At 47.3% G+C, this 15,784-nt stretch overlaps 1 protein-coding gene across 2 annotated transcripts in view; it reads left to right on the forward strand.

The window, feature by feature from the left end:
- Positions 1-9,364, forward strand: part of ZNF395 (zinc finger protein 395) — a 55,186-nt gene extending 45,822 nt beyond the window's left edge. For both annotated transcript variants that reach the window (XM_053383813.1, XM_053383812.1), the window contains exons 7-10: positions 2,384-2,666; positions 3,973-4,065; positions 5,705-5,835; positions 8,130-9,364. In XM_053383813.1, coding sequence (XP_053239788.1) covers positions 2,384-2,666; positions 3,973-4,065; positions 5,705-5,835; positions 8,130-8,241 — 619 coding nt within the window. In that variant the 3' untranslated portion in view covers positions 8,242-9,364. The remainder of the gene's footprint in view (positions 1-2,383; positions 2,667-3,972; positions 4,066-5,704; positions 5,836-8,129) is intronic.
- The last annotated feature ends 6,420 nt before the right edge of the window (positions 9,365-15,784 follow it).

Here is a 15,784-nt window from a genome sequence, read left to right on the forward strand (position 1 = left end):
TGGCCACCTCATGAGAAGAGAAGACTCCCTGGAAAAGACCCTGATGTTGGGAAAGATGGAGGGCACAAGGAGAAGGGGACGACAGAGGACGAGATGGCGGGACAGTGTTCTTGAAGCTACCAGCATGAGTTTGACCAAACTGCGGGAGGCAGTGGAAGACAGGCGTGCTCTGGTGCAGGAGGTTGGACACGACTAAATGACTAAACAACAACAACAACAACGTCCTCCCCTAAAAGCTCAACAACTTTGCTTCCTCCAATGATTGATCACTCCAGATCACTGCCAGTCGTTTTATGTTGGGAGTAGATCGCAGCCTCTAGGGAGTTGGACTTGCTTGGGCTAGATGAACTTGGGGTAGCTTCCAACTCTCTCGTTCTGTGATGGAACTCGGGCGCTATTGACGGAATCAGAGGCTCCAGAGTGCCTGATTCCAGATATGGAACATTTGTGTGCAGGTGGCCTTCCAAGTTGAGCTCCTCAAGATCAGTTGTTGTACCTGGCAGCTTGAGGAGTTGTTGTTGTTGTTGTTGTAGAATCACAGAATTGTAAAGGTGGAAGCAACTCCAAGTGTTACAGTTGTCCCCGTTGGGTTGTCACAGCCGGACATAGTGGACACTGCGACTGGCGTAGAGGCCAGAATTGGAGCTTCAACTTCCAACCACCTGGTATTTATACCAAGGCTGGCCAATCAAAAGGTGCCATGCTCCCTGCCAATTGCAGCCGCCGACATTGCCCATTCCTGTCCGTCTGCGAGCCTGAAAGAGAACTGAAAGGTGTAATAGAATGATTGGAACCTTATACCATATGTGGTGGTCCTGTCCGGAAATTAAGAAATATTGGAATATGATACATGAGGAAATTAAAAAGCTAATAAAAACATCACATAATAAAAGAGCAGAATCATATATATTAGGAATTTTGAATGGAGATATCCCGAATGACAAAATTAATATTTTCTTGTACGCAGCGAGAACGTTAATAGCCAATAATTGGAAAGGAAATTACATTCCAACCAAAGAAGAATGGCTGAATAAATTATGCGAATACTTGGAATTAGCAAAGTTGACTGATTTGATAAGACAAAAACCAAAAAATATAATCCAGAAACAATGGAAATGTTTAAATGGTTATTTATGTAGACAAAAATTAAGTGTAAGGTATTGGTTGTGTTTAGAATAGATTTATGAAAGATTTAGAATACTTATTGATTAGAATATTTGTGTGAGATTGTATGGGAAAAATACAGAATAACAGATACAATGTTGCTTAATATGCATATAGGAAGTGCAGTGTAAGTGATGGAAGTCAACCAATGAAATTTTATTATTGAGATATTTGTAGGAAAAATTTGGAAGAAATTCTTCCAACTTTTCTCTTTATTTTTTATTTTCTTCCTTTTCCCCTCTTTTCTTCTTTTTTTATATGTGTGTGCTTACCTGTATGTATGTATTTGCAATATTTTGCATATATTTTGCAATAATTACGTTAAATAAATTAATAAAATAAAAGGGGGGGAAATGAAAAAAATGAAAGAGACCTCTGAGGCTCAGACATCTCCGGGGAATTTGCCCCCAAAAGCACAGCGTCGTCTCTGAGCTCTGAACAATGAGCAAAACAAAAGGGGAAACTGGGAGGTGGGCGGTTAATGCTACCTAGGCTGTTCTGTGGTCAAGAGGACGATGCTTGTCCATTTGATCTGGGGAGCGGATGGAAAAAGGGTGCCTCTAATTTAAAGTAGACTACTGCCATGCGCTCTATGTGGGGCTACCTTTGAAGGTGACCCGGAAACTGCAATTAATCCAGAATGCAGCAGCTAGACTGGTGACTGGGAGTGGCTGCCGGGACCACATAACACCGGTCCTGAGAGATCTGCATTGGGTACGTTTCCGAGCACAATTCAAAGTGTTGGCGCTGACCTTTAAAGCCCTAAACGGCCTCGGTCCAGTATACCTGAAGGAGCGTCTCCACCCCCATCGTCCAGCCCGGACACTGAGGTCCAGCGCCGAGGGCCTTCTGGCGGTTCCCTCATTGCGAGAAGCAAAGTTACAGGGAACCAGGCAGAGGGCCTTCTCAGTAGTGGCGCCCACCCTGTGGAACACCCTCCCTTCAGATGTGAAGGAAATAAGCAGCTATCTTCTCTTTAAAAGACATCTGAAGGCAGCCCTGTTTAGGGAAGTTTTTAATATTTAATGCTGTATTGTTTTTAACATTTGATTGGAAGCCGCCCAGAGTGGCTGGGGAAACTCAGCCAGATGGGCGGGGTATAAATAATTTATTATTATTATTATTATTATTATTATTAAATCCCCAGAGCCCAAAAGTTGGACTTGTGTCGCCCCAGTTCCCTGGGCATTGCTTCATCTCTCTTTTCCCATTGCTGCAGAGACGGCGCCAATTCTGACCAGCGGAAGAGGGAAGAGGATTTCTACTACACGGAAATGCAAGTGAAGGATGAGGCGCCCCCAGAACCCGCAGCGGCCGTCTCCAGCCCCACCGCCACCTCTGCGGGGGCTTCTTCTCCCATCGCCATCCAGCAGACTCCATCGCAGCCAGAAGCTCTCATCCTGGACCAAGCAGTCCCGCCAGAGCATCACCTGTCAAGCAGCGCCCTCAGCCAGTCGGCTCCTAGCTCCTTCTGGCACATCCAAGCCGACCATGCGTATCAGGTAGGGCCGGCCGGCCCTCCCCAAATATATATCTCCCCCCCCCCACATCCTTTTTATGACAACTAGCAAAAACCCAAAAGTGTGGCTGTGGGGTATTGCATCATGCCACGTGCAAAACAGTTGAACGATGAGGAATAGGGATGCACCAATATAAAGGTAAAGGTAAAGGTACCCCTGCCCGTAGGGGCCAGTCTTGACAGACTCTGGGGTTGTGCGCCCATCTCACTCAAGAGGCCGGGGGCCAGCGCTGTCCGCAGACACTTCCGGGTCACGTGGCCAGCGTGACAAAGCTGCATCTGGCGAGCCAGCGCAGCACACGGAAACGCCGTTTACCTTCCCGCTAGTAAGCGGTCCCTATTTATCTACTTGCACCCGGGGGTGCTTTCGAACTGCTAGGTTGGCAGGCGCTGGGACCGAGCAGCGGGAGCGCACCCCGCCGCGGGGATTCGAACCGCCGACCTTTTGATCGGCAAGCCCTAGGCGCTGAGGCTTTTACCCACAGCGCCACCCACGTCCCAATGCACCAACATAACTTGAGGTTAAACCACTGAGCCTAGGACTTGCCGATCAGAAGGTGGGCGGTTCAAATCCCCGTGATAAGGTGAGCTTCCGTTGCTTGGTCCCTGCTCCTGCCAACCTAGCAGTTCGAAAGCACCTCAAAGTGCAAGTAAATAAGTAGGTACCACTCTGGCGGGAAGGTAAACTTCGTTTCCGAGCGCTGCTCTGGTTCGCCAGAAGCGGCCTAGTCATGCTGGCCACATGACCCGGAAGCTGTACGCCGGCTCCCTCGGCCAGTAAAGCGAGATGGGCGCCGCAACCCCAGAGTCGGCCATGACTGGACCTAATGGTCAGGGGTCCCTTTACCTTTTACCTTTATGCCACCTACAAAGGTAGTCTGGCTACGGTGATGCATGCATTGAAAACAAAGTCCTCCTTCATGCAGCGTGCAGTTAAACTACAGTGGTACCTCGGGTTAAGAACTTAATTCATTCTGGAGGTCCGTTCTTAACCTGAAACTGTTCTTAACCTGAAGCACCACTTTAGCTAATGGGGCCTCCCACTGCTGCTGCCCCGCTGGAGCACGATTTCTGTTCTCATCCTGAAGCAAAGTTCTTAACCTGAGGTACTATTTCTGGGTTAGCGGAGTCTGTAACCTGAAGCGTATGTAACCTGAAGCGTATGTAACCCGAGGTACCACTGTACAGACCTCTCTCTCTTTGGCCCCCATAAATGCATTTTGAAAAATAGGCAGCAGAGATTGGATGCAGCGAATCCTTTCACACCTCCCTTGTTTTTTCTCTCTCAGGCTCTGCCGTCCATCCAGATCCCAGTATCCCCGCACATATTCACCAGTATCAGCTGGGCTGCTGCGACATCTACCATCCCCACCCTCTCGCCGGTGAGTCCTGACTAGAGATGTAAAATTTCCGGAAATTTTGAAGCCATGAGAAAAAATTGTTTCCCCCCCTTGTTTTTTCTGGGAAAAAATACAAATTTTGGAAAAATTGAAAAAAAAGTTTAGTGTGGTTTTACAAATTGCGTGAAACGCAGTGTATATAAAAGTATTGTGCCTGCAATAAAACACGTAACCACCCTCCTTCCCCTCAAAAGCAACAAAAAAAACAAGAAACCATCAACGTAAAAATAATCAGATTTGCCCCTTAGCGCCAACAGCAAATAAAGTTAAGGTCCAGCTCCATAGAAGATCTACCCTTTGAGTAGTGCTTTTTTAAAAGAAGAAACAGAAGATACAACATAGACATGCAGTTTATTTTGTCTCATTTTCTGAACTACTGCTGTCATTTTCTATTTCTTCCTCTTTGTCATTTTTCTCATGGACTTCAAAAAAACAGCTTTGGGAAAAAATAGGAAAAAACCCTGGTTTCCCCCCAATTTTTCTGGGTTTTTTTCCAGGCCTTTTGTCATATGGCAATGGTGGTTGCTCGTGAGTAACCAGGCAGGACTCAGACCTGTCTTTTACAGGTTTTATTTTGGTGCAAACTATTTACAGTGCAGAGCCACAGGTTCATGTCTGCCTCAATCGCTAGCAGAATCCAGGAGTGGTTGTTTCCTGGACGTCCCCCAACATAAAAGTCTCGTTGTTGTTGTTGTTTAGTCGTGTCCGACTCTTCGTGATCCCATGGACCAGAGCACGCCAGGCCCTCCTGTCTTCCACTGCCTCCCACAGTTTGGTCAAACTCATGCTGGTCGCTTCGAGAACACTGTCCAATCATCTGGTCCTCTGTCGTCCCCTTCTCCTTGTGCCCTCCATCTTTCCCAACATCAGGGTCTTTTCCAGGGAGTCTTCTCTTCTCATGAGGTGGCCAAAGTCTTGGAGCCTTAGCTTCAGGATCTGTCCTTCCAGTGAGCACTCAGGGCTGATTTCCTTCAGAATGGAGAGGTTTGATCTTCTTGCAGTCCATGGGACTCTCAAGAGTCTCCTCCAGCACCAGAATTCAAAAGCATCCATTCTTCGGCAATCAGCCTTCTTTATGGTCCAGCTCTCACTTCCATACATCACTACTGGGAAAACCATAGCTTTAACTATACGGACCTTTGTTGGCAAGGTGATGTCTCTGCTTTTTAAGATGCTGTCTAGGTTTGCCATCGCCTTTCTCCCAAGGAGCAGGCGTCTTTTAATTTTGTGACTTAATTTCCTTCCCTCTTTGCGCTTTAGACCTCAGCGCAGGGTGGGTGTGCTTCCCTCCTGGCCGGCTTGGCCAAGAGCGGTGCTGAGGCTCCCACCAGCATCCTCTGGTCCTTTCACCTCTTCCCCACTGGAGGTGGGGCTTTCCTCATCACCGGAAGAGGAACTGCTTTGCAAGATTTTCGGAGGCTCCCTGTAACACGACTGCCCCTCTCTTTCCCGCCCCAGTTCCAATGGCAGTTCCCTGACACCTTTCAATCTCTAGTCCTGACTTCTGTGGCTGCAGGAATCTTGAGGGGCACAGAGGGCTTTTTCCAGCGTCTTGGGGAGGTGGGGTCCTGGAGAGACTTGCTCTTGGGTGTATCGTAAAGCGTACGTTTCTTGTTTGCAGGTGCGAAGCCGGTCCCTGAGTTTCAGCGAGCAGCAGCCTCCGCCGCCGCTGCCTCCTCCTCCTCCTCCGCCACCTGTCTTGAAATCCCACCTGATTGTCACGTCTCCTCTGCGGGCACCCAGCAGCTCAAGGTAAGGCCGGCAAATAATAATAATAATAATAATAATAATAATAATAATAATAATACAGCGGTACCTCTGGATACAAATGGGATCCGTTCCGGAGCCCCGTTCGCATCCAGAAGCAAATGCAACCCGTGTCTGCGCATGCATGGGTTGTGATTCGCCGCTTCCACGCATGCGCGTGATGTCATTTTAACCGTCTGCGCATGCGCGAGCGGTGAAACCCAGAAGCGCTCGAAGCAACTTCAACTTGAGGTATGACTGTAATACAGTGAACACACGGATTGCGAACGTGATCCGTGCGGAATGCACATTCACAACCTGCAGGATTCGCAACCTGCAGCGGTGCGTCTGCGCACACATGGGTTGTGATTCGGCGCTTCTGCGCATGCGCAAAGTGCGATTTAGTGTTTCTGTGCATGTGTGACCGCCGAAACCTGGAAGTAACCCGTTCCGGTACTTTCGTGTTTCTGCGGGTCCATAACCCGAAAAAATGCAACCTGAAGCATCTGTAACCCGAGGTATGACTGTAATAATAATAATAATAATAATAATAATAATAATAATAATAATACCCCGCCCATCTGGCTGTGTTCCCCTGGCCACTCTGGGCAGCTTCTGACACATATAAAAACATAATAAAGTGTCAAACATTACAAACTTCCTAATAGCTTTTTATTATCAATTTATTTTACAATGCATATAAAATAGAGAACAACAATTACGGCAACAGGCAAAAATTAAATGATGGGGGAAAACGAACTGTAAAATAGACACCTAGAATGGGTAAGCTGCACATGAATTAAAATAACCAAGCCCATAGAATCATAGAGTTGGAAGAGACCACAAGGGCCATCGAGTCCAACCCCCTGCCAAGCAGGAAACACCATCAGAGCACTCCTGACATATGGTTGTCAAGCCTCTGCTTAAAGACCTCCAAAGAAGGAGACTCCACCACACTCCTTGGCAGCAAATTCCACTGTCAAACAGCTCTTACTGTCAGGAAGTTCTTCCTAATGTTTAGGTGGAATCTTCTTTCCTGCAGTTTGGATCCATTGCTCCGTGTCCGCTTCTCTGGAGCAGCAGAAAACAACCTTTCTCCCTCCTCTATGTGACATCCTTTTATATATTTGAACATGGCTATCATATCACCCCTTAACCTCCTCTTCTCCAGGCTAAACATGATCATCCAGGCTAGCCCAGGCTAAACATGATCTGACCAGGCTAGCCCAGATCATCAAGTATCGTTCTACATTTGCCAGGCTTGTGACAGACTTGAAAATGATGGTTCTGGACAGTCCTGAGATCTAGGGATGGAGGAAATAAAGGAACGAACGAACGAATGAATGTCATAACAGAATGCCAAATCCTATCAAAGGTGTCTGGAGGTTCTAGTCCTTGTAGAAATCACAAATTATGTGTAATTTAAGTCTGCCTGGATAGCTCAGTTGGATAGAGCGTGGTGCTGATAACGCCAAGGTGGCAGGTTTGATCCCTGTATGGGACAGCTGTATATTACTGCATTGCAGGAATTTGGGCTAAATGATCTTCAGGGTCCCTTCCAACTATTCAGTTGTGCGATTCTTTGATTTTCCTGTATTATAACTATATTCCAGAGTCAGTGGTACCAAGTGTCTGGTGTAAGATTTTGTGCAGTTTCTGATTGAGTTGCGATCACTATTTGTGCTGTCAAGATTATATATATATATATTAAAACAACAACAACCATTTTTATTTGTGCCCTGCCCTCTGCTGGAGCCGGGCTCAGGGCGGGTAACATCACAAAACTTAACACAGTATACAAAGAGCACAAGAACATAAAAACAGGCAATCAATTAATTAAAATACATCTTAAAATTAGTTCAGAGCAAATTAAAATCTGGACAGATGGCAGTCCACAGGTAAAATTGACATGATGATGATGATGATAATGATAATAATATTTTATTATTTATACCCCGTCCATCTGGCTGGGTTTCCTCACTCTGGGCGGCTCCCGACAGAACACTAAAAACAGAATAAAACTTCAAACATTAAAAACTTCCCTAAACAGGGCTGCCTTCATCAGAAACACTCAGCAACATTTATTTTGGAGAAGGTCTTCTTGACTTCTTTTCCGTTTGGCCCCGTGGTTCCCAGAGTGGGTGTAGTTCCAAACACACCTAGAAGACCCCCCAGGTCTGCAAAGGCTGCTGTCCGCCTCCGTCCCCCTGTTTTCACGGCCGTGTTAAGGGGAGGATAACCCTGGGAAGTTCTCCTGCGTCTCCTTCAACGCCTGTCCCCTGCCTTTCTCTCTCCCGCAGGAAAGTCCGCGGCGAAGCCAAGAAGTGCCGTAAGGTCTACGGCATCGAGCACCGCGACCAGTGGTGCACCGCCTGCCGGTGGAAAAAGGCCTGCCAGCGATTCCTGGACTGAGCGCATGCAAGTTTCCCAAGGTGGAGGGAGCAATTCTCTCTCTCGCTGCCAGCCAAGCGCCAAGGGGCCAGACCTCTGCATTTTTGCAGCGTCCGCGCCCTTGGAAGCCTCTCTCCCCGTGCTTCAGCGGAGATCTCGAGAGCCCATCCTGGGCTCCGTATATTCTACGTCCGGCAGGTTTTTTTTCTTCCTAATTTTCAGTGTTTTGTGGGAATGTTCGTTTTTTTAAAACACATTTTTTCCTCCCCTTTTTAAACACACACACACAAACACAGCGCCTCCCTTTCTATTTGTAAATAAGAGGTGCGAAGCGGGGAGGAGAGAGAGTTTTTGGCTTGGTGTAGCTTAACAGACTTGTTTCTCGGTGTGCCCAGGGACCAAAGAACCCTTTTTCCTGAACTGTTCCCTCCAAACGTGGTTGGCTGAGTGTTTGGGTCGGTGGTTGCAATATGGAGAGCATAGGAGCATCCCTTATCTAAACCCAAAACGGGAGGGTGCTGGGTCCATCAGCTGAAGGAGGAAGGGGCGTGGCTGACTTCCTGTGGACTCCGCCAGCATGCTGTCTCCCCCTTCTGGTGCCTGGGAGGAATTACACGCTTGCACCCAAGCCCTGGGTTTTCCCCCTTCCTTTTAAACATTACGCTGTCAAAAGAACAATCATTGCATCAAGCTACAATCCAGCGAATGCTCGTTTCGTTTTCTAAAACCGAAGTGGAAGGAACCTGGCTATATTACTTTGCTTTATGCTTTCATTCCTCCATTTTATACCTAAAATTTAATGTGCAAAACAGCACTGGGCCACCTGAGTATTTCTCGTGTGGCTTCAGTTGCCCCCTGCCTCAAAGGCCAGACCCGGCGTTACCCGAGGGAGGAAATAATATTTTTGCTTAATGATGGGCTTGCTGATCAAGACCATTGGGTGGTTTTGTGGGTGCTCTGGTCTGAGCTGGAGCGAGCAAAAGTCATGGGTGCCAGGGCATAAACGCCATTATCGTGGCCTTCCCCAACGTGGCCCCCCTGGCAATGTTTTGGGCTGGCTGGGGCTGATGGGAGTTGTAGTCCGAAACACTGGCAGGGTGTCCGGTCACGGAATTTGCTTCCTTCCTTCCTCTTCAAGGTCAGACCTGTTCGTCGCCAATGCACCCAAACTGCGCCATTTTGCAGAGCATGCTGGGAGAATGCACTTGGCTCATGTTGTGGAGTTGTGTGGAAGGGCAAAACATTTTGGGAAAAACCCTCTTTCCAGCCTAGTGCTGCCAGCGGTCAGTGTAGTTGCCAAATGACAATCAACGCAGAGAGCTAGATCTCCGCGCTGGGGAACGATAAAAGTAGCCCAGGGATGTCTTGGGACAGGAGATTTAAAAACTCCAGAAATGATGAAGCCCTCTGTTTCCCTGCACCCCCAGGTTGGGAAAAAATATGAAAGTTTAGGTAGTACTTTTTTAACAAATTGGATTTTCAACTTGCTTTAACACACCACGTTTACAGCGGTTTCCATTTAGATCTGCTTCTCTCTCGGTTGTGGGTGCAGCACTGCGCAAGGAGGGAGCCCTCATTGAGGCCACTAAACTTTGGGGCTGCCAGTCACGACAGAGAGGCGTCTGTTAACGAATCGTGGTTTCCTTTCCACGGGGAAGCGCTTCCCTCCCTCCACAAAAACCCGTTGCCCAGACAGCTTTTTTGGATTGCTTACGTGGTTTTCCCTGTCCCAGTCACCTGTGTTTTGATAATCATGAGCCATAAACTAAAGACGCAGATCTCTCCTTGCGGAAAGAGCAACTGAATGAACAATGAACACTCTGAGAACGAGGATTTCTTTACAGAAAATAAAAGCTAGCCCTGCTTTACTTTTAAGGGTACTTTTTAAGGCTTCGGGTGGGAGAGTGTTTTTTTTTTTAAAAAAAAAGGAGTTATGTATATTATCGGTGCTTGTTGAAAATTTTGTGTTTTTCTTCGTTGTCATTTTGTGCATCATACACACCAGCCTCCCTCAATCTCCTGATCTTTTGGACCAGAACTGTGCCGGCTAGGGCTGGTTGGCAGATCTGGTCCAATACATCTGGAAGACTCGAAAGGTGTGGGAGGCTGCTATACACAGTATGTCGGATTTTTTATTTCCCTAAGCCCAGACTCCTGGTCAGTGCTAAAGCTGGTCGACGCCAAAATGTGGGTCTTGTTTGAGCGCTTTGAATATCCAGAGAATCAGGGGATTATCGGATCGCCCAAAGCTGGAGCCCAGATTTCTGCATTTTTATATTTCCAAATGTGAGATTTTTGGATATTTGTGTTCTTTCGATTTCTTCAAATCAAATCAATCTTTATTATGGTCCAGAGACCCAACAAAACGATTTCTTCAAAAGCAGTGTGCGTTTCTTGAAAAAAGAAACCCTCATGAATTATGATGAGGAAACGTATTTTTGACAGCTGTGTTTAAACTTCGGGGACAAATAATCTGGGACATCAGAGACGTTTCTTTGGAAATCTCATCCATCCTGCTTCAAAAATATTGATCTGTAGCTGTCTCGCTGCATTTGACCTTTCTGAGGTCCGCCAAAATCTACTGGATTTCCAAAATGGTCTGTTTCTGTTCCTGAAGAAGCCTCCTGACCTCCTCTCTTCCCCATCAAAACTAATTTGTCTTGAGATTTGGAGACCAGTTTCTTCACTGGCAGAAGTCTGGGTCCTTGGGAATCTCTCTTTTATTTTTCGCTTCTGGTTTTTGTTTTGTTTTGTTAAAAGGTGATTAAGGTGGAAGCTGAGAAATAATTAGTAAAGGAAAAAGGAAAGGAAAAAAAAGGACTTTGGGGTAAGCATGTGGTATCTGGGTTTCTCTTGCTAAGCTGCAAAAACCCCGGGGTTGGGGAATATCTCCTGTGTTACCGAGCTATTAAAGGAATGTGCACTCCGTCAGTGGGGAGGCGATGAGTTACACTCGCCGCTAAAAGCAGCGTCCTGGTTCCTGTATGCTCCAACCCCCGGCCTTGTTCATCGAATGTCTCATTCCAAAATTCTATAGCACTTAAATTTTGGAAAGTGAAAAAGGAAAAGCTAAGCTTGCATAGGAATATATTTGTTGTCAGTATTTTTGTTTGTTTGTTTCATTCCATGGGATAAGAGTTCCCCATCGTCTCTTTTTATTTTCTGAGCTGTGCAGTACAAGTTAGACTGGACAACGTAGGTCTGTGGTTTTATGTATGCCTAGCCTTTTTCTTTCTTTTTAAAAAACTGGTTTGTCAAAGTCGTGGGGTGGGAGGGAACCCAGAACGCAATGGAAACTCGAGGGAACAATCTACCCATGCAACAGATTTCCACTTTGCCATTATTTCCTAGGGCGCACGACTTCCCCTGCACCGAAAGGGCGCAATCCTGTTGTCTCTACACTTAGGATAGAGGACTTTACATCTGCATGTGATGGCCAGAAACTAGGGGCGAGTGATGGGAACAGGGAGGGCTGGCTCATTCTGCCAGCGCCTCCTCCTGGCAGACTGACTGTGAGGGCTGCCTATGCATGAGACTAGCCCTCATTGAGGAGCCAGGTTTAAGGTTCAGCCTGCTAGCCCTTCCTGCTTCGTTCTGCTCAAGATGCTCTGCTTCCTAGACTCTGGTCCTCCCCACCAAGCGCTTTGTGGCCCCGCATGTAACTCCGATGGCTGGCATACATAGAGCCAGGAGGAAGGTTGTGTGTTGCCACGCTGTGGACTAGCGCCTTGCTTTTTGTATTGTGGCATTGTGGGAGCTTTGGGACTTGGCACTCAATAGAAACCAGCAATACACGAATCCCATCACTACTTCAAAAGGTGTGAGCTTCATCTTGTGTCTGCATGATGCCCAGGGAGGTGTTCTGCAAATTATTTCAGGGCCCCAAAGTACACAATCCGGCTTCAATCAACGATAGCCTTGCAACTATTGTGGGTAACTTCAGTTTTTTCCCTTGGCAGGAAATGAACCGAAAGCAAAATATTTGCTATTTCCTCTGGCCAAAACAGCTGTTCCTCTGGATTTTCTTTACAGCTCTGAGCTCCCCTTTCCTCTGTTTTGGAAAAATAGCCTAAATGTTTAGATCTCATTTTTAAAAAATCTCTTCCCTTTCCCTTTCTCTTTCCCCCCCGCCCCATTCTCTCAGTTTCCCTTGAAACGTGGTCGAATTTCTTGCGTAGAACTTTCTATAGTGAAAAGTCTCTCTTTTCCTCACCTCTCTGTAAAACGGGATGGGGTTGGGGGGTCTCTCCTCTGACCACAGGTGTGTTTGTAGCCTTCCTAACAAACGGCAGCTCCTGCAACTGAACTCTATGAGCTGTTTTTCGTTGCCACATCTTTAAGGACATGGGTATATCATTACTTCTAAAGGGTTTTGTTTTAATAAAAAAAAATAGGGTTGTATTCAAGCAGGTGCCAAGTCCCTCAACCCATTGATTCCAGTTTTGCAGGGCTTTCGGTCCACCATTCTGTGATCAGAATTGGTTCTTGTGCAACAGAAATTTTCTCTCCCTCCCCCTATACCTCCTAAATCTAAATCCTAGGGGTTTCTCATCCCATAATGGGGCACACATCAGAGGGGAATCCTGTTGTGTTAGCACGAAATCCCACACTTGTACAATTACTCTGTTGCATGCCACCTGTATTCTTGTCCATCCAGTGGCGCTCTCTTTCCCTGAGCAAACGGTCCAGGTTTGTCATTTCTGCGTCCTGACCTTGCGAGGCAGAAGTCACGTGAGTTGAAGACCCAGGAAAGATCTGCACACACCACTGTGGGCTGGATCTCCCGCCCCACTTAAGAGGACTTTTGTACACATGTATATAGGAATCTTTTCTACCAGGCACTAATAGGAAGAGGTGGAGCTGTTTTCTAATTTACACTTTGCACTGTGAACCGTTGAGTTTTCGTTGGGAGGCTGGGAGCCCACATGAGACAGAGAGAGAGGAAGAGTTTGTGCAGAAAACCGGCCCAAACTGAACCATTGCACAATGTCTGGTTCGATCCAGAACTCATTTATGACCCCTTCCTACCAGGAAAGAAAACATGAATGCTTGGGTTTCGATGGGGATGGGAACAGGGGACCCTTTGTGGATGTTGTTGGACTACAACTCCCATGATCCTTTGGAGATGATGGGAGTTGCCTGAAAGCAGCAAGATTCCCACCCACCCCAGCCAAAATAAACTACCAGCGAAATCCCACATGGAAAGGGCTGCGTGGGTACGTGCATTTGTGGATGTTGTGACCTGTCGGGCATGCATAGACATTTTTGTTAGCTCAGCCAGGTGGGGTTTACCTGAATTTCTAGTCGCCTGGATACAAACTCCTTTTTGCATTTGGTAGAAATCTTCACACACACACACACACACACACACACACACTGGTGCAAGCAATTCTGTGGGTGCATGAGAAAGGGGACCAGTCTGATCACCAGCAATTTTCTTCTTCTCTTTCGAAAGAGTTTAACAAAGGTGCGGGGAGAGAAAGAACAAGGAACCTCCATTTTTCTGCCCTTTCTCCCTCGCACAAGTCACGCACCAGCCAGTTCAGAAGTTCCAAGATGCTAGCCGCCCTCTCCAAACTGTCCGTCTGTCAAGATCTCCTTAGGAAGCTAAGGAATGCAACATGGCCGTTTTGTGGGCTTGCTGGGTTGCTGGCGGGGTGGGAAAGGTGAGGGACGCACCCCCCCCCCAGTTATTACAAGGCGTTTGGACAGGAAAGGGGAAAGGATGAGATCTTGTAACCTGCTAATAATAGCTGCTGTTTGGATGGTGATAAGCTACCAAGCCTAACGGGGGGAATATATCGTATCGGTGAATTACTGTCTCTTAATTGGAGCTTTTCTTTTTTGATTGTCTTCCAAGTATTATTTTTTATTGTAAGCAAAACAAAAAAAATAATGTGAAATGTAATTTTTACAACGGCAATATGAAATATATTTTATAATAAAATGATATGGCCTGATAACCCTAAGCTTCTCTGGGTTTTTCTTCTCCCACTTGCTATTACTGTATCATCATCATCATTATCAAGATGACATTTATACCCTACTTTTTCCTCAAAGAAACTGAAGGTGTCGTACATAGTTCTCCTCCCCATTGCAACCCTACAACAACCCTGTGAGGTAGTTTAGGCTGAGAGGCAGTGACTGGCCCTCAAGGCCACCTAGGGAGCATGCAGACTGAGTGGTGATTCGAACCCTGGTCTCCCAGGTCCTTGGCCGACTCTAACCACTACACCACCGCTGCCTCTCATTCCATTACTTCAGCAGAAACGCCGGGTGGATGTGCCTGTGTGCTTCAGGTATGTGTGCAGCAACCACAAGGCCGTTTGGAAACAGCCTGATAATGTTTCGGACTTGCTCTGTGTTATTCCAATTTGATTCTTTATTTGGGTTTGAATCTGATCGTATGGTCGGCGGTTTGAATCCCCGCAGCGGGGTGAGCTCCCGTCATTCGGTCCCAGCTCCTGCCCACCTAGCAGTTCGAAAGCACCCCTAAGTGCAAGTAGATAAATAGGTACCGCTTTATAGCGGGAAGGTAAACGGCGTCTCCGTGTGCTGCGCTGGTGCTGGCTCACCAGAGCAGCTTCGTCACGCTGGCCACGTGACCCAGAAGTGTCTTTGGACGGCGCCAGCTCACGGCCTCTAGAGCGAGATGAGCACGCAACCCTAGAGTCGGACACGACTGGCCCATACGGGCAGGGGTACCTTTACCTTACCTGTTAAACCCAATGCTCTGGTTTGCTCCCATCGATTATATTTAGGGAGAAGGATCTAAAAGGGCTATTAAAGTTTCTTTCCCCGACTTATTACATTCATATCCCACCTCTCAGCACCTCAAGGTGCCACACGAACTTCTCCTCCTCCCCATTCGATCCTCACAACAACCTTGCGAGCGAGGGTAATAATAATAACTTATTATTTGTACACCGCCCATCTGGCTGGGCTTCCCCAGCCACTCTGGGCCGCTTTCAACAAAGATTAAAAATACATCAAGATGTCACACATTAAAAACGTCCCTAAACAGGGCTGCCTTCAGATGTCTTCTAAATGTCAGGTAGTTGTTTATCTCTTTGACATCTGATGGGAGGTGGTTCCACAGGACGGGAGCCACCACTGAGAAGGCCCTCTGCCTGGTTCCCTGTAACTTGGCTTCTCGCAGGGAGGGAAGTGCCAGAAGACCCTCGGAGGTGGACCCCGGTGTCCGGGCTGAAAGATTGGGATAGTGACGCTCCTTCAGATATACTGGGCCGAGGCTATTTAGGGCTTTGAAGGTCAGCCCCAACACTTTGAATTGTGCTCGGAAATGTACTGGGAGCCAATGCAGATCTCTCAGGACCGGTGTTATGTGGTCCTGGCGGCCACTCCCAATCACCAGTCTAGCTGCCGCATTCTGGATTAATTGCAGTTTCCCGGTCACCTTCAAAGGTAGCCCCACGTAGAGCGCATTGCAGTAGTCCAAGCAGGAGATAACTAGAGCATGCACCACTCTGGCAATGCAGTCTGCAGGCAGATAGGGTCTCAGCCTACATACCAGATGGAGCTGGTAAACAGCTGCCCTGGACAC

The sequence above is a fragment of the Podarcis raffonei genome, chromosome 3 (assembly GCF_027172205.1).
Source record: "Podarcis raffonei isolate rPodRaf1 chromosome 3, rPodRaf1.pri, whole genome shotgun sequence".
In the NCBI taxonomy this organism is placed as follows: Eukaryota; Metazoa; Chordata; class Lepidosauria; order Squamata; family Lacertidae; genus Podarcis; species Podarcis raffonei.